The 19,227-nt window shown below is 44.2% G+C and overlaps 1 protein-coding gene across 1 annotated transcript; it reads right to left on the bottom strand.

The window, feature by feature from the left end:
* Positions 1 to 1,588: 1,588 nt before the first annotated feature.
* Positions 1,589 to 18,877, bottom strand: LOC143732187 (cytosolic phospholipase A2 gamma-like). The gene is made up of 9 exons (XM_077222969.1): positions 18,740 to 18,877; positions 18,457 to 18,658; positions 17,998 to 18,100; positions 17,729 to 17,869; positions 17,256 to 17,321; positions 11,639 to 11,695; positions 2,296 to 2,424; positions 1,964 to 2,098; positions 1,589 to 1,666 (listed from the first exon to the last, which is right to left on the bottom strand). Exons 1-8 carry the CDS (start codon positions 18,829 to 18,831, stop codon positions 2,019 to 2,021), a joined length of 870 nt encoding a protein of 289 aa, XP_077079084.1. The 5' UTR covers positions 18,832 to 18,877; the 3' UTR covers positions 1,589 to 1,666; positions 1,964 to 2,018.
* Between the last annotated feature and the right edge of the window lie 350 nt (positions 18,878 to 19,227).

Below are 19,227 nucleotides of genomic sequence, written 5' to 3'. Positions count from 1 at the left end.
GACTGCTGTCCAGAAGGCCATCATTGACACCCTCAAGCAAGAGGGTAAGACACAGAAAGAAATTTCTGAACAAATAGGCTGTTCCCAGAGTGGAAGGAAAAAGTGTGGGGAAAAACGCTGCACAACGAGAAGAGGTGACCGGACCCTGAGGAAGATTGTGGAGAAGGACCGATTCCAGACCTTGGGGGACCTGCGGAAGCAGTGGACTGAGTCTGGAGTAGAGACATCCAGAGCCACCGTGCACAGGCGTGTGCAGGAAATGGGCTAAAGGTACCGCATTCCCCAGGTCAAGCCACTTTTGAACCAGAAACAGCGGCAGAAGCGCCTGACCTGGACTGTTGCTCAGTGGTCCAAAGTACTTTTTTCGGATGAAAGCAAATTTTGCATGTCATTTGGAAATCAAGGTGCCAGAGTCTGGAGGAAGACTGGGGAGAAGGAAATGCCAAAATCCCTGAAGTCCAGTGTCAAGTACCCACAGTCAGTGATGGTCTGAGGTGCCATGTCAGCTGCTGGTGTTGGTCCACTGTGTTTTATCAAGGGCAGGGTCAATGCAGCTAGCTATCAGGAGATTTCGGAGCACTTCATGCTTCCATCTGCTGAAAAGCTTTATGGAAATGAAGATTTCATTTTTCAGCACGACCTGGCACCTGCTCACAGTGCCAAAACCACTGGTAAATGGTTTACTGACCATGGTATTACTGTGCTCAATTGACCTGCCAACTCTCCTGACCTGAACCCCATAGAGAATCTGTGGGATATTGTGAAGAGAAAGTTGAGAGACGCAAGATCCAACACTCTGGATGAGCTTAAGGCCGCTATCGAAGCATCCTGGGCCTCCATAACACCTCAGCAGTGCCACAGGCTGATTGCCTCCATGCCACGCCGCACTGAAGCAGTCATTTCTGCAAAAGGATTCCCATTCAAGTTTTGAGTGCATAACTGAACATAATTATTTGAAGGTTGACTATTTTTGTATTAAAAACACTTTTATTGGTCGGATGAAATATGCTAATTTGAGATAGGAATTTTGGATTTTCATGAGCTGTATGCCAAAATCATCAGTATTAAAACAATAAAAGACCTGAAATATTTCAGTTGGTGTGCAATGAATCTAAAATATATGAAAGTTAAATTTTTATAATTACATTATGGAAAATAATGAACTTTATCACAATATGCTAATTTTTTGAGAAGGACCTTTACATTTAAAAATAATAATAAAAAAAAAAAGTGGTCAAAAAAATACCCCCTGTTGGAGACAAGTCACGGGTTTGGAACGATATGAGAGTGAGTAAACGATGATTTCTAGGGTATTTTTTTCCCTTTTAAATGAACCGAGTCTCTGTGCCTATAATACCTTGAAAGGATCACCAGCACTTTAATCCAGTGAAATGATGAGGTCGATGTTTCTCTCTTCTCTCAGCACTGAAAAATAGGGCGAGTTCAGCAACAGTCCAGCGTCTATATAGTCTCTCGTCTCACTTTCCAGAAGAGCAGCGGGCACTGCTTTATCTGATGGATCACAGCATTTTTATATTATTCACAATGAATTTCCAGTTAGAATCTGTCTATGAGTTTCTTTTCTCACCTTTCATGTTGTAAAGGAAGTCATATTTTCAGCCCCAGATCCACTATTTCATGCATCTAAAAATACTCGCCCAAAGATCTGTAAAACAAATACAGTGGTTCTTAAATTCAGTAAATGGTTCTGATATGGTTTTATATTCTGTATATGATTTTAGTTGACCATATGGTTCTTCTGAAAAAAGGTTTAATTATAGTTTAAGCTTTAAAGTACATCATTGCGTGTCTAAAGGTTCCTCTTTGGCATCAAACCATTTGTTGAAGCTAATTGGAAGATTTATGGAATCAACACATTTCAGTTTATGCATTAATCTGGCTAGAATATCAAAAATTCAGTACGTTATACAAATCAACACATTGTAAAGAAAGTTCAACCAACCAAAAGGCCTGAAATTACTCAAACCATTAAACAAATCCACAGTGTATTGTTTCATTTACCGTTTTGCAGCTTCTTTATCAGGGAGATTTAGTTTTTTCTTTTGAAAACTCAGCTGATGTTTGCCTTCAGAGATCTCTGTGAAAAGAGGAGAACATGATTGAGTTCTTTTAATCTGATTCAGGTTTGTTCATCTTCTGATAGTTTTTGTTGGCCAAATTGATGTTTTTGCATATTACCGTTTCATAAGTTAACTTGTGGTTTGTTTTTTCTGTTTAAATGATGCTGAAAAGCCATTAAAGATATACCTTCTAGCACACTTTTCAAAATCTTACCGTTCAGCTTTGTTCTGATGGATTTATCGGGAGCAGATGGATCTTTGCCCTTCAAAACCGAGATATTCATGTCCATGAGATCCATGAGTACTTGGTGACATTTGTCTACGGGAGGAGAGTTTGTATTTTCTGAAGAAATGCACAAACAAACATACAAACAAACATGAACATAAAATTTATTGAATGCAAGTGCTTTCCATCTCCAAATCTATGACATTCAGTTATCAGTTGATATTATCATTGTTGTAGAGTGAGCTTTTGGTAGATTAACCTGTAGGGGGCAATCTAATGTTTTTTGGCTTTGGGCTTAAGAGTAGCAAAGAAGAAACTGTGAGTAGACATGTGTTCCACCTGGACTGTTTTCAAGTGTACTGCTGGCTTGATGTTCCTTGAGTAAATTAACTGCCTCGAATGGATTTGTCTCCTCCAAGTTATTACATTTTGACAAGGATGAAAGCAAGAGAAGAAACGCCTTGAAGAGGGAAAAGTGTGAATAAGTTTAATCCATACAAGTTGGAGCTTGGGAAAAGATGGCCAACATGGTAGGAACAGTCACACCTTTTGATAGTCAATCTCAGTCTTGGGAGGAATATTGTGAGATCTTGCAGCATTTCTTCGAGGCAAATGAAATTACAGAAGTAGTCAAGCAAAAAGCTATATTGTTGAGCACTGTAGGAAGTCAAACATACAGTCTACTGAGGAATTTACTGAGCCCAGTTAAACCAGGAACAAAGACATTTGGTGAATTAGTAGAATTGCTTAAAGAGCATTTCAACCCAAAACCTAGTGAAATTGTACAACGGTTTAAATTCAATTCAAGATCAAGAGAAGAGGGGGAAACTGTACTTGAGTATGTGGCAGTATTAAGGAAATTGGCTCATGATTGTAACTATGGAGAAAAATTTACAGAAATGCTTCGGGATAGACTGGTATGTGGCATAAACGATTACCGTATTCAACGTAGACTGTTGGCAGAAGCGGATCTAACTCTTTGAAAAGGCTTTGAAAGTAGCTCAAGCAATGGAAACGGCCAATAAGGATGTAAGGGATTTGCAAGCTAAACGCTCAGAAACATCCATGTCAATGAGAGTGCATAAAACATCAGTAAAGCAGGACGAAAGTCAAAGCAGAGCATGTTACAGATGTGGAAGTTTGCAACATTTGGCCAATGAGTGCAGATTTGTTTCTGAGAAATGTCACCAATGTGGGAAACAAGGGCACATAATGAAAGTATGCAAATAGAAAAAGTTCCAGCAGAGACACAAACTTTCAAGGGGGAGAAAGACATAAGAGAGTTGTGACCAGAGGAGGACAGAGATCGTATTATGTGGGCAGAGATGAAAAAAGTGCATCTGATGAAGAGGGTATTTTTACAGTTCACATTTTGAAAGAAACCGAGATTGCAAAGGTTGCTCCTCTGACTATCACATTGGCGGTTAATGAGTCAATCATACCTTTTGAAGTGGATACCGGTTGTGGTGTGACTCTGATGAATGGGTCAAATTTTTCCAAATTATGGACAAAGCATAAAATTCCAGAATTAAAGGCCTGTTCTTTGAAGTTAAAAACCTATACTGGCCAAACCTTAACAGTGTTAGGTTCTGCGCAAGTGGAAGTTAGACACAAAGGAGCCATGAAGGAGTTACCGGTAGTGGTAGTACCTGGAACAGGACCCACCTCTTGGGTATAGGATGGATTGAGGAATTGGGCATGGAATGGGAGGCCATACATAAGATTCAAGGGGTGGAAAATGTAACCTTGACTGAAGTGCTTAGCCAACATTCAGAGTTGTTTAAAGAGGAATTGGGTGAATTGAGAGGTCCACCGGCAAAGATTTATGTGGACAAGGAAGCGGTCCCCAGATTTTTCAAAGCCAGACCAGTTCCTTATGCAATGAAGACAAAGGTAGAAGCTGAAATAGAACGCCTGTTAAAAGAAAAAATCATAGAACCTGTTAAACACTCTGAATGGGCTGCCCCTGTAGTGCCGGTTTTAAAATCGGATAATACTGTACGACTATGTGGTGACTACAAGCTAACAGTGAATAGAGTTTCAAAGTTGGAACAATATCCCATTCCTCGAATAGACGATTTGTTTGCAACATTGTCAGGTGGACAAAAGTTTACCAACCAGGATATGAGCCATGCTTACCACCAGATTGCATTAGATGCGGAGTCCAAGAAATATGTCACAGTGAATACCCATAAGGGCCTGTTTACTTACCGTGTTTTACCCTTTGGAGTGTCTTCTAGTCCTGCCATCTTCATGAGGACCATTGAGGGAGTATTGCAAAATCTTCCGTATGTGGCGGTTTTCCTGGATGACACCCTGGTGACTGGTCGTGATGATGAGGAGCATCTCCAAACGCTCGCCAGAGTATTGGAAAGATTGCAGGAAGCAGGACTGCGGTTGAAACGGAGTAAATGTTCCTTTATGGAAAAAGAGGTAACTTTCTTGGGCCATAAAGTAGATGAGACTGGCCTCCACCCAGTACCAGAAAAGGTGACTGCTATTCAAAACGCTCCCTCACCAAAGAATGTGACAGAGTTGAGGGCTATTTGGGACTGTTAAACTACTATAATAAGTTCTTACCCAACTTGTCTACCATTTTAGCCCCTGTGCACAAATTGCTGCGAAAAGATGGAAAATGGAACTGGGAGGAGGAACAAGAGGCTGCTTTTGCTCAGTCCAAAGAAATGATCAACTCAGTACAAGTTCTGGTCCTCTATGACCCCCAGAAGGATGTGATTTTATCATGTGATGCTTCCCCTTATGGCCTAGGTGCAGTTCTTTTGCATAAGATGCCGGATGGTAGTGAGAGACCCATTGGATTTATGTCAAGGACTTTTAATCAAGCGGAGCGGAATTATTCGCAGTTGGACAAGGAAGGATTTGGCCATCATGTTTGGCTTACAACGCTTCCATAAGTATTTGTATGGTCGGAAGTTTACTATAGTTACGGACCATAAACCCTTGTTGTACTTATTTAATGAATTAAAATCTGTTCCCCAAATGTCATCTCCTAGGATCCAGCGATGGGCTGTGACACTAAGAACCTATGAATACAACATCATCTACAAGCCGGGAAAAGATCATGGAAATGCAGATGCTCTAAGTCGGTTACGAGTGTCAACGGAATCAGGCATTGAACAGGAGGAAAGAGTCCTGATGCTGGAGAATGCAGACATAACCTTGATAACTGCAGAACAAGTGAGAGGGTGGACGCAAAAAGATCCGGTATTATCCAGGGTGAGAGAAATGGTGCAACGTGGTGGGCATGAGTTAATTGGAGCAGAGTTTTACCCTTTTACATCAAGAAAATATGAATTAAGTGTACAGGATGGTTGTGTGCTCTGGGGGGCCAGGGTCATCATTCCCAGAGTGGGTAGATCAAAAGTCCTGAAACAATTGCATCAGGGTCACCCAGGAGTGTCCAGGATGAAAGCTATGGCCCGAAGTTACGTGTGGTGACCCAAGTTAGATCAAGATGTTGAAAGGTTGGTTAAAACATGTCATCTGTGCCAAGAACATAGGAACGTTCCGGCTGTAGCCCCACTGCATCCTTGGAATTGGCCAGAAAAACCATGGCAAAGATTGCATGTGGATTATGCTGGACCATTTATGGGTAAAATGTTCTTGGTCTTGATTGATGCACATTCAAAATGGATGGACGTGTATCCCGTGAGCTCAGCCACATCTGCTGCCACCATTGAATGTTTGCGTAAAAGTTTCAGTAACCAGGGACTACCGGAGATTATTGTATCAGATAATGCTACTTGTTTTGTTAGTGCTGAAGTTAAAGAGTTCCTGAACAAAAATGGAGTTCAGCATGTGACTTCTGCACCTTATCATGCTTAGAGTAATGGGTTAGTGGAACGGGCCGTACAAATTATTAAAGGCATGCTAAAAAAATGTGTTGAAGGGACGATTGCAACTAAATTGGCCCGAGTGTTATTCAGCTATAGGATTACTCCTCAGACCACCACCGGTCTCTCTCCAGCTGAAATTTTACAAGGACGGAAATTGCAGTGTTCTCTGGACTTTATGCATCCTGACTTGACTAGGAAGATTAAGAAACAACAACAGATGCAAAAAGCACATCATGACAAGAAGGCCCACGAACGTAGTTTTGGTGTGGGAGATCCAGTTCTGGTTTGCAACTTTAGCTATGGACCGAAATGGATTCCGGGGAACATAGAGACTGTGACTGGACCACTTTCTTATAAAGTGATGCTGGGCGATGGGAGAGTGGTCTGAAGACATGTGGATCAAATTCATGGCCGACAGGAATTGCGGGTGAAACGTCCAGGGGAGGAAATGGAGGGTAAATCTCCTGATTATGACTTTTTTGACAACTCTGCTTCTGCTTCAGAGACAACAGGGGCTGAGGACATTCCGGAGGACGTCGATCCCTTTGAAGCAGCTGGGGATTCTTCTCAAGCTGCTGAGATAATAACTGAAAGGGACAAATCTGTTAGTCCTGTTGTGATTATGAGAAGGTCACAAAGAACCAGGAAATTGCCTGGTCATTTGGAAGATTATGAAATTAGGTAAAAAAATTTTTTTTAAAAATTGTAACTGTATTGTGGTCACATGAAGTTCATATATGATAATTATATTGTAAACTTAGGGGGAAGGGGATGTTGTAGAGTGAGCTTTTGGTAGATTAACCTGTAGGGGGCAATCTAATGTTTTTTGGCTTTGGGCTTAAGAGTAGCAAAGAAGAAACTGTGAGTAGACATGTGTTCCACCTGGACTGTTTTCAAGTGTACTGCTGGCTTGATGTTCCTTGAGTAAATTAACTGCCTTGAATGGATTTGTCTCCTCCAAGTTATTACAATCATTATGGCTCACTTTTATTTTTCATCATTAAATGCCCAGTGCAGTGCCTTGAAACGTGCTGCATTATTCAATGGGTACGTAATTTACACACTACAACAGGAAAACTGGGCGGGACATATCAAACAGCTCCTCCCTTTTTAAAAATAGCGTTTGTTTTATATCACAGCTCAGATCCGTTGAGCTCAGTAAAGCCACAGTTTCCTCCTAATCCTAAACCGTTTCTCCTCCTATACGTTTTCTGGTCTGCGGCGACTCGATCACATGATCCGCTCTGGGCTATTGTGTCTCTGGATCGGAGCTGCGGTGGTTCATTCATTCAAACCTTTATTTAACCAGGATAAAAACTCCTTGAGATTAAAAAACTTTTACAAGAGAGTCCTGGCAAGTGGCAGCAACGCACCTACAAATAGATACAGAAACACTTACATGTAATACATAGACACTTTCACTCATCATATTCAAACAACAATGTCATCATAAAAAAACCTGGGTCCTAAATCAATTTAATTTAAGAACAGACAGCCTTTCTGCAAGGTCCTTTAAAAGAATAAAATTAAATCAACTCCTTCAAGTGTAGCTCATTCTGAATCTGATTCCATGCAGATGGTGCTCCAAAATTAAAAGCCTTTTTGCCAAAAACAGTGCAGGCTTTAGGGACTGTCAATAAAAACAAATACTGTGAGCGCAGATGATATTTCCCTGCAGACCTTGGGAGAATGTAAGTGTTCAGATAAGGTGGAAGGAGTCCTAATACTGCCTTATAAATAAAAAGATGCTAGTGCATCCAACGCGGAATGGAGAGGGAGAACCACCCTACCCGAGAATACAGTAAACCGTGTTGAGTGAGAGATTATAAATTTGTGATGAATCTCAAGGCTCAGGCTATGTTTACACGGAAACGATCTGAAGAGAAAACGCAAAAGTGGCGTTGCGTTATCACTTTTTATTCTGCGTTTAGATGAGCGTTATGAGGGGGAAATCCACGTGCATTTGGTGACAGAAAAGCATGTCAAATTCGATGTAGTGTGCACTCCAGGCAGTAATGTGAAGCACTGCCACACAACAACACCAATATCTGAGAATATTTTGTACAACTGCTGAAAAGACTCTTGTACGTTTTTCAGAGCTGCTAGGGCAACTTGAAGGTCCGACGTATGGAAATAATCTGACATGTTGGTTCTTATGTTCCTGTACTGGCGCATGCCTGTGACGTAAACACGTACGCGACAAGAGCCAGTGAGCAGATTTGCGTTTTTACCCCTTAGACGGGAACGCGACGGTGGAGCGTTTTTAAGATTTCCACTCTGGAGGGTGGTTTCAATTTTTTGCGTTTTTAAGCCCCCAAAACACCGTCGCCGTGTAAACGAAAGGCACATCCGATAAAATATTTTTATGTTTTCACCCGGAATCGTTGTCGTGTAAACAGGGCCTCAGTTAGCCTGGTTCTACCAGACTCTCGTACATTTCATTTGTACAGAGAGTCTGGCACCGCTCCATTGACAAGCGTTAACTTCCTTGTAGGCGGGTATTCTATTGAAGTCTAAAACTATTGGATCTGCCCAGAGTCACTCTATCTGCCATAACCAATCGCTAACGTTTGGTCGTGACATATGTCTTTTCCCGAACACCGTGGGAGGATGGCCATAAACACAAAATTAAGCAAAGATTGTTCTTAATCCGGCTTTAACTTCTTGATATTCGGCAGCGTTGCCACAACGGACCGAATGGCTTCGCTCGCATCTTTCTTATTTTGAACTACAACTCAAAATAACGCACGAGTCGACATCAACGTCATCGTTCTCAGCCACTCCCTCTGTTCGCTGATTGGCCCGGTAAAAAATTGATCGGAGAAAACCAAAGTCTACAGCGCAATCCCAGACGTAGTACTGAAGGAAAATGAAATTGAGCGGAAGTGCGTAGGAGGGCGTAGCCAGGCTAGGCCTCAGTGTCCAAAGCATGAAGACATTTGGAGGTTGAATGCATGTATAAAATATCTCCATTATTCCAAGATAGATAAGAATGTTGCTTTTACTAGTTGTTTTTTTTTGCTTCAAAAGATAAACAGGACTTCAATTTAACCAAATCTTGGACATGCATTGTATAAGACAGCGATTGATCAATAGTAATGCCCAAATATCTGTAATGTGACACTACTTCGATTTCTATACCAGAAAGTGTACAAATATTTGGGACATTTTTTAGTTGCTTTTCCCAGACTAAAGGTCATAACTTTAGTTTTTTTTAGAGTTGTGAACCAGTTTAAAGTAGCCAAATTATATTGCAAGATGTTAAAAGCAGATTTAAATTAAATTTGTGTTTGCTTGACCTAATGTGGACCCAGAACAATAAAGAACAGTATCATCAGCATAGAAATTATAGTTTGTATTTTTTATATTGTAGAGGTTATTTGTATAAACAAAAAGAAGAGGCCCAAGGATTGAGCCTTGAGACACCCCTTTTAAAATATTTTTAACAAATATTTGTACACATTGTGTTCTCCCTGACAGGTAATTGTTTAACCATCCCCCTGCTTTTTCTGATAGTCCAATAGAGATGTGTCTTTGAAGGAGTATTTTATGGTCTACTGTGTCAAAAGCTTTTGTCAAGTCAATAAACAGTGCTGTTTATTATCCAAGATTTTAATCAGGTCATTGACAGCTTTTGAAACAGCTGTTATTGTACTACGTTGTTTCCTAAAACCAGATTGAAATTCATTGAGAATATTATTATTAATTAAATAATCTTTTAATTGCATACTGATGAGTGATTCCATTAACTTAGCTAATACTGACAATTTACAATAGGCCTATAATTATTTATATTTGCAGGATCGCCACCTTTGAAGTAGGAGCCCATTGGCAGATTTCCAAATGGCTGGTACTTGATTCGTAGCTAAAGAAAGGTTAATTAAATATGTAACTGGGTTGGCTATCAAATCTGCAGCTATTTCAAAAAAAAAAAAAAAAGGCTCCAATTTGTCTGGGCCTGATGATTTTTTCGGATCAACAAAGCATAATTACACTGTCTGAATCATTCCCTATCCCCTAGGTGCCATTCACCATGTAGACAATAGCAAATGTGTGAACAAGTGACCGATTTCAGCCGCAGCTTCAGCATCTGTTTATAATGAAGGGGCGGAGCTTCAGATTCTAGAGAGCTGAAATATAATCTTTAAAATGCGAATTTTCATTGTTTTAGAGCTGAAGTCTAAAAGTCAACAATATGTTAAGTCCAACATATTCAACAAATCTAACTAATTCACTATAGGGGAGAGCTGGCCACAACCTAACATATTTTGGTTTTGGCTCAATTATTAAAAAAATAATGAAGTTAGATTCATCTTTCTTTTTACACAAGCAACATACACATATCTGCTACAAATGAACACTTAAAGTTTTTTTCTAGGACCTACCATTTTCGTACAGTTGCACTGAAAGTGACAGAAGTCTAAATGTTACAACTTACCCCATATGCGGGGTTAATTGTAACAGACAGAGGGGTTAGTTGTAACACTTGTGTGAAACACACATCATTCAGTACTATTGTATCTGTATAGTTTGATATTGTTTGTGCATCTGTATAGATAGATATCCATCCCTAATCCAATCATCATTCTGTTATGGATCAATATCATGGATAGAGATATAGGAAAGGGCTGCACAGTTTTGCAATAAATAAAAAAAATAAAAAAAACATCAAATATTGTAATTGCAATTGAATTACATTTGTGTGTGGCAGCTGCATGTAAAATTATTATTAATAATAACAGTGAAAAATAATAAAAACGAGCTTAAAATAAAATTAAATGGTTTATTTCATTAAAAACAGGCTAAACAAGTGATCAATGCATAGTAAACAAAACAAAAATTCCAACATTGTTTGTGAAAGTCTAACAAAGTTAAATATATAAATAAATACTCAAACCTGAAACGTTGTGTGGCTCCCGTTTTCATTTGATTATCATTGTACACTTGGCGGCTTAGTTGTAACACTGTGCTACAACTAACCCCGCTGTGTAAAACATATTTTAAGCCTAGCTAACAGTTGCTGACATGTTTCAAAACGGTGCTATGTTTTAGCAAACAAGACAGTGATTAATGTCAGATAAAGTTAGATTTGGTGACGTACACACCACACTCAGAAACCGAAAAAAACCTATGATGAAAAAATTTACTTGCATGGTGTCAAAACACTCTTTGTCCAGTATCTTCACGAAATCTTATCAAAACTTTCCACAAATTCGCGGGAGAGCGTCTTCTGGCAGCAGGAGAAAAAGAGCGGAAACACAATCTGCTTGATCCTGACTAACTATGTAAAAGGTCCGCGTTACATTTAACCCCGCGTTAGGTTGTGCCCTGCGCTCCCCCCCTAAGCCAAAAAACTTAAATTGATTTCATGGGGACTTTAAAGCGTTTACATTTTTACTCTGCTGGCATTCATAAACAGATCATTAGACACAAAATAAAGATCTTATCAATACATAAAAGCTGTAATGCTTTACCTTTCCCCATTTCCTCAACCATCTCCGTTTCAACTAGAGGTACATGTTTTAAGAACTCTGTGGTGGAAAAAACAACAGAATTAGTTTCAATTGATGACTGAACGTCTCTGGTTACTTGCGTAACCTATGTTCTCTGAATAGGGAACGAGACGCTGCGGAGAGCGCAGTGGGATATCCTCTGGATGTGATGTGCCGATTACCTGAAGCCCTATAGAATCACGCCAATTCATTGGCTGATGGCGCTCGCGCAAGCTGGCTCCGCCCCGACGCTCTTACGTCGTAGCATGACGAACGCGCGCGCGCCATCCTCTCCTCAGATTTCTCTGCCGAAAAGAAGAACTGTCGGCAGCGCGAGGAGCTTGGCAGCGAACGCAGCGTCTCGTTCCCTATTCAGAGAACATAGGTTACGCAAGTAACCAGAGATGTTCTCTTTCATATGTTCACTCAACGCTGCGGAATGCGCAGTGGGAACGAAATACCAAACTCGCCAAACTTAAGCGCTGCCATAACTGGTAACAGACCAAATAATAATAACCATGACAGGTTCAAGCAGATAGAACCTGGGAACCTGGAGTCATGTCAAGATCTAAATTATAGAACCTCACAAAGGTGTGCGGAGAGGACCAACCTGCCGCCACACAAATGTCTTCCAAGAGGGCCCCTCTAAAAAGAGCTTGAGAGGAAGCCACACTTCTGGTGGAATGTGCTCTGATGCTAAGAGGTGAAGGCAAACCACGCACCTCGTAAGCCAGCGAAATAGCATCCGTTACCCAGTGGGAAATCCTCTGCTTTGATGTCGCAAGCCCGCGGCGGCCAGCACCAAAACACACCAAGAGCTGGTTAGATTTCCTCCAACCGCCTGAGCGATCTACATACAACTTCAAAGAACGGACCGGGCAGAGCAGGTTAAGTTTCCTTTCTTCCTCAGAGGCAAAAGGAGGAGGGTGGAAAGCGTTAAGGTTAACAACCTGAGAGCGGAACGCCGTGGAAAGAACCTTGGGTACATACCCCGACCTTGGCCTCAAGGTAACCCTAACCAGGCCAGGAGCGAAGGCCAAGCATGACTCACTAATAGAGATAGCCTGCAAATCCCCCATCCGCTTTAGTGAAGATAAAGCCAACAAAAGAGCAACCTTAAGAGTCAGAATCCGCTCAGGGGCTGACTCCAAGGGCTCGAAGGGAGCCTCTGTCAAACCCTCCAGGACGACTGACAGGTCCCACGAGGGAACACCAGGGGGGCGAGCCGGTTTCAGGCGCCTAACCCCACGCATGAAGGCGAAACTAACCTCAGTTTCCCCAAGGGAATCTCATCTGATTCTCTATGAGCGGCAATAGCTGCGACATATACTCTGAGAGTGGTAGCAGCCGCTCCGGAAGCAAACTTTTCCTGCAGGAATTCCAGCACTGAGCCTACTGGGCAGCCAACTGGGTCCCTATCATGTGCTAAGCACCATGCCTCGAATACCCTCCACTTGGAGGAATACAGCCTCCTCGTAGAAGGGGCTCTAGCACTCGCAATGGTCTCCTGAACGTCGGTTGGGAGATCAAAGCTTAAAGTTAATGGCCTCTGATAGGCCAAACGTACAGCTTCCAAATGTCGGGGCGAGGATGCCATATCCTGCCCTGAAGCTGGGAAAGCAGGTCCTCCCTGACCGGGATCTCTCAGGGGGAGGATACCAACAGAGGGATCAGCTCCGAAAACCATGGCTGGGACGGCCAGAATGGGGCTACCAGAAGGAGGCGGACTCCGCTCTCTCTCACTCTGGACAGAACCGCCTGGATCAGCTTGATGGGCGGGAAGGCATAGAGTTTCTGCATCGGCCAAGGGTGGGCGAATGCATCTATCCCCAACGGAGCTGGAGGGCTCAGGGAGAACCAAAGCGGGCATTGGGACGACTCCTGAGATGCAAAGAGGTCCACTTCCGCTTTTCCGAACCTCTCCCAGATCAAGGCCACCGTCTGACGGTTCAACATCCATTCCCCAGACCTGAGCTTCTGCCTCGACAGGAAATCTGCTGCGAGGTTCAGAATCCCTGGGACATGAACTGCTCTCAGAGAGAGGAACTTGTCCTGGGACCACAGAAGAAGGTGACGCGCATGCCTGTCTAGGGTGCGCGAACGTGAACCCCCCTGTCTGTTTACATGGGACACTACTGCCATATTGTCCGTTCTGACAATGACATGGTGCCCTTCGAGGAAAGGGAGAAAGTGGCAAAGAGCCAGGAAGACAGCCCTCAGCTCCAAGCTGTTTATGTGCCACGAGAGGGTCTCGCCAGTCCAAACCCCACACGCTGGCCTGCCCTCGAAAACCGCTCCCCAGCCGGTCAGAGAGGCATCCGTCGTAACCATTTGACGACGGAATACCGCACCCATACCGACTCCTTTCTGAAGGAAGAGGGGGTCCCGCCAGATTGACAGGGCGCGAAAGCAACTGCGCGACACCTTCAATAGGCGAAGGGCTGGCCCCGTGGGCCGAGCCCCTGAGAGCTTCATCCACCACAGAAAAGGTCTCATGTGGAGTAGCCCTAGAGGTAGCACAGGGGAGGCCGGCAGGTGCTCACGGAAACATGGTGGCCTAGCGCAAAGCGGGACAGACATGTCTCCAGACTGGAAATCCGTGCAGGAGCCAAACGGGCCTGCATAAGAACGGAGTCCATGTGTACCCCCAAGAAAACCGTGCTCTGAGCTGGAGTAAGAACGCTCTTCTCCGTATTCAACCTCAAACCGAGTCACTGAATATGAAGGAGGACAATGTCCCTGTGGTGAGTCACCAACTCTCTGGAGTGGGCTAAAAGGAGCCAATCGTCCAGGTAGTTGAGTATATGGATGCCCTGGAGCCGCAACAGGGCCAGAGCAGCATCCATACACTTTGTGAACGTCCTTGGCCATAGAGCGAGGCCAAAGGGGAGGACCCTGTACTGGTACGCTTTCTCTCCAAAGGCGAACCTGAGAAACTTCCTGTGTCGCCGTACGACCTGGATGTGGAAATAAGCATCCTTGAGGTCTACTGTGCCCCAGCCGGATATGAGATATGATGGCCTTCAGCGTCAACATTTTGAATTTCCCTTTGTAAAGAGAGAAGTTCAACCGGCGAAGATCTAGTATCGGCCGCAGGCCGCCTCCCTTCTTCGGGACCAGGAAGTAACGGCTGTAGAAGCCCTGTTCGACTTCCCCCGAAGGAATCTCTTCTATCGTCCCCTTCAGCAGAAGGGATGAAATCTCCTGCTGCAGTCCAGAAGCCTGAGCGGCGCTGTCGACTACAGTAGGAAAGACCCCGTCGAAGCAGGGGGGGTTGCGACAAAACTGAAGCGTGTAGCCGAGCCGAACTGTGCGAAGGATCCAAGGCGATACCCCTGGTAAACGCTCCCATTCTTGAACGAAATGTGATAGAGGGAGAGGAGTGTTGCAGTGCAGGGGACATACCTGAGATAGGGTGTCGCGCTGTCCATGGGGAGGCGTGGTTGACCGTGGAGGAGAGCGCTTGGCGTCCTGACACGTACTGGGGGGTACCACCACCTGGATAGAAGTAACCGGGAGTTAGGGGAGAAAGCAAGACGCGTCTCCTTCCTCCTGCTCCGGACTGGGTGAAGAGAGTGAAACAGGACCTGCACTTTGAAACACACTGGGTGGCGAAGGTGACAGGGTTGGAGGAGGAGAGCCGGTTGGAGGAGGGCAGAAACGCTTGCGCGGTCTGTCCCAACCTCGTAGATCTGGTGCGGCTCTCCTCCTTCTGACCTGCAGGTCAGGAACGGCTCGAGGAGGCTGGAGCGGCCGATTTGTTGGACCGCTTCAGCTGAAGGCGCTTGTGAGGGCTCTGGTGGGGAAACGGACGACCTCGGGCTCCCCAGACCGTAGTTGGTGGGGGATGAGCCGGGTCATTCCTTCTAGTAGGGAATTCAACCCTATGAGCAGAGCGTTCTCGGTCTGAGAAGGGGGAGGGTTGGAGTCTCTTGGCTCTCTAGATCTCCCTGGCATAAACTGCCTGAGCGCGGCCGACTGAGACTTAGCGGCACGGAACTTCTCAACCACCGTGTTGACCGCTTCCCCGAAAAGAACTGAGTGGGAGATAGGGGCGTCCAGAAGAAAACTCTTATCCTTTTCTCGGATCTCCGTGAGATTCAACCAGAGGTGGTGCTCTGCGGCAACCGAGCCCGCCATAGAGCGACCTACAGCCCGAGCAGTGTGTTTGGTGGCTCTTAGGGCCAGATCTGTGGCTTTGCGAAGCTCTTTGACAGCTTCGGGCGTCAGTCCCTCTCCTTCGTCCATGTCCTTAAGGACGTCCGCTTGGTAGGCTTCAAGGATGGCCATGGTATGCAGGGCCATGCCTGCTTGACCAGCCGCCATGTAAGACTTCCCAATAAGGGAGGAAGTTGTCCTACAAGCTTTGGAAGGAAGGAGGGGACACGACTTCCAGGACGGTGCAGACGACGGGGCGAGGTGGTTAGCCAGCGTGTCCTCGACCGCTGGAATAACCCTGCTCCACAAAACCCACAAGGTTGGTGAAGTCAGCGGCTGCCGCATTAGTTAGGCGTGCGGAGAAAGGCTGCTTCCAGGATCTGGAGATCTCGTGATGCAGATCGCTGAAAAAGGGCAGCTTTCTTCGCTCTGGCCTAGAATTAGGGCCACTAAGGAATCTCTCGTCGAGTTTGGACGGTTGAGACTCGCGGGGCTCAACAGGCCAGTCTATAGAGAGCTTCTCCGTAGCGCGCGAAAGCACGTCAATAAGCTCAGTGTAGGCCGGAGTAGGCCGCGCGTCCTGGCCGCTAGGCGGGATAACGTCATCAGTCAAAGCAGGCCCGAAATCCTCGGAGTCGGAAGCTGCAGTGTAAATCACGTCATCCAGACCGAAAGAAACCGATTCGCGGGCTCCCGGGCTGGGGCATAAATAATCATGCGCGAATTCAACCGCGCCACGTGCGTGCTCGGGGGAGGGAGGGAGAGAAAGGGCGAGGCCCGTCTGCTCGTACTCAATATCCTCGAGCTCAACATCCGAGCCCCAGGCCGCGGATCCACGAGAGGCCTCAGCGGTCTCGGGAGCGCGACGGGGGGAAACGAATGACTCCTTCTCAAAAACCGCGAGTCTAGAGCGGAGGGTTTTCAGAAGGAGATTGTCACAAAATTTACATTTTGACAATCCTAATACAGCCTCACGCGCATGCGAAAAACCCATACATTTAACACACTTACTGTGAGGGTCGTCGTTCGAAATGAAACGAACGCATGGCGGAGAACAGCGTCGATAATCCATGACACTTCACTGTAAGGAGAACAGAGTTCCACTTATGCCAGTCGCTGAAGACGAAAGCTGTAGTTGAATTAGAAAAATTCGGGCTCAGAAAAACCGAACGAAGGGAAAGATGTGACCGCTTCGTGAAGGCAGAGAAATCTGAGGAGAGGATGGCGCGCGCGCGTTCGTCATGCTACGACGTAAGAGCATCGGGGCGGAGCCAGCTTGCGCGAGCGCCATCAGCCAATGAATTGGCGTGATTCTATAGGGCTTCAGGCAATCGGCACATCACATCCAGAGGATATCCCACTGCGCTTTCCGCAGCGTTGAGTGAACCTATGAAAGAGAACTGATGACAAAACTGAATCTTCAGAACAAATGAAGTTGCACCTTTTATTCGTTCCAAGAGTAACTTATTTTTCTCGTCTTCATTAGCATAAGTGCTGCCGCACAGAGCTGCAGAAAAGAATTTAAGTGTAAAAGTGTTTACTACAGTAAACCAATGTATAATTTTTATAAATATTTTAGTCATTTGGGGTTTTTCATTGTATGGTTTTGATTTTCTGCTTGTCACTGCGTTTGGATCTTCACTCAAGTCTCGGAGCAGATACGCAACACTGATGCATAAAATTGTCATGCAAAAATGTTGAAAAACAGCACCGCTGTGTGTTGGTGAAATTGCTTTTTAAACAATTCTAATTGTAATATTTAGATTTGAAAGCCCTTATCGCCAGATCAATCCCAGATACTATTGATCCATTTTAGACGATTCTCTAATTCAGGTCAATGTATAAAGGAGAATCTGGAGAATCCAAGTTTATATTATAAATATGAATAAACTCTCCTGTCACAGAGTTTATTACCTTGCAGGTACAGCATGTCAATCTCTGGCTGGTTCTCGATCTTACGGCCATTTTCAAACTTGCTGCCAAAGTCGGATGTTTCCACAAACGCTCCAGTGAGGGAATAACCGGCTTCATATGGAGTGAACTCAAACCAGGGGTCTGCAGACAGAAACACGTCCATATAACAGCTGACACAAACACATTAACTCTGTAGGTCTCTCTTGCACACACACACACACACACACGCACACACACACACACACACACACACACGCACACCTGCACACCTGCATCTTTGTTCTGTTTATATTGCTTGTCGATCGCTGTGTAGATGGGAAACGGGTCTTTACTCTGCTGGTCCCAATGTTCTGAGAGTGTGTGTTCTTCTATCTGAAGTAAAATTATGCAGCTGTTATTTATCATGTTGGTGATAGAGAGAACCGGGACAATATATTCAGTCACAAACAAGCTCAAGTGAAAAGTAAAAACAACCTGCTAGGAACTTTTATATCTTATTTTGATGACTTCAGTATGGTCTCAGACTTTTGAACCACACTGCATGCAAATTTGCAATAGTTTGTAATCAGAAGAATGTTACAGTATTGTGTCCTCTGTGCTTCAGGCTCCTTGGCCATTATAAACACTCAGATCAACGCTAAAAATAGCACTTTTTAAGACTGAATGTGAGCACCTCATTAAGATCGTATCATACATCATTGACGGTTGTATTATGAATAGTTACAGACCTCTTTCACAATTGTCGTGACGAACATCACTGCCCAGACGTCAGTCAAGCTGAATATGTCTTTCTCATAGTAATATTTCTTCAGTTTGGCAAGAGCATCTCCCCAGCTGACTGCAGGACCGCTGAGTCTCGGGACGATCTTGTCTTTCACAGTCTCTAGTTTGGTGGACCAGTCCGGCTCCTGATATAAGGAGGCCATGCACCTACAGCAGAACAACATATGCTCTCATTTATGACATTCTGTTTGTGTGTGTGTGTGTGTGTGTGTGTGTGTGTGTGTGTACCAGGTGGATCCAGAGACTCCGCTGAGATAAAGCACACAGTCCAGAAGACCTGTTTTCTGGAGTTGATCCAGGGATCCCAGCAAACCCACCATGGCTCTTTCTCCTCCTCCAGATCCCAGTAATGCAATGTTTGGCACCTCATTTTGAAACACACACAGTTTAAATGACCAAACAATTGATGGTGATCAGCTAAAACACCATTTATAAATATCCAGGCAGATAAATGAAGTTTATTACCTCACTGCACTGTATCTGAAGTTTCTTCAGGTTTGTAGAACATAATTTCTTCTTCTCTCTACAAACTCCTCTTTCTTATTCAGAGAGTGTTCGATTCTCACTTCACTGCAGCGACACACAGACCAGCACTGAATTTATACAGCCGTTTCATACATTTAAAGAAGTTAGTCAGAATTATCCAGTTTGTAGACATTAATTGTAATGCAATACAGTTATATATATATATACAGGGGCGCGGCTAGAAATGTTGG

The sequence above is a fragment of the Siphateles boraxobius genome, unplaced genomic scaffold (assembly GCF_051911475.1).
Source record: "Siphateles boraxobius isolate OS27281-9 unplaced genomic scaffold, OSU_SipBor_1 120, whole genome shotgun sequence".
In the NCBI taxonomy this organism is placed as follows: Eukaryota; Metazoa; Chordata; class Actinopteri; order Cypriniformes; family Leuciscidae; genus Siphateles; species Siphateles boraxobius.
This window is presented reverse-complemented; position numbering and strand designations above follow the sequence as displayed.

Bases quoted from the DNA above. Each gene is read 5' to 3' on its own strand.
- LOC143732187 (XM_077222969.1), bottom strand. From the start codon at position 18,831: ATGGTGGGTTTGCTGGGATCCCTGGATCAACTCCAGAAAACAGGTCTT. The intron at 17,870-17,997 runs GTGTGCAGGTGT...TTCTGTCTGCAG, and splicing joins TAAACAGAACAAAGATGCAG to ACCCCTGGTTTGAGTTCACT. The intron at 2,099-2,295 runs GTAAGATTTTGA...CTCTTTTCACAG, and splicing joins CATCAGAACAAAGCTGAACG to AGATCTCTGAAGGCAAACAT.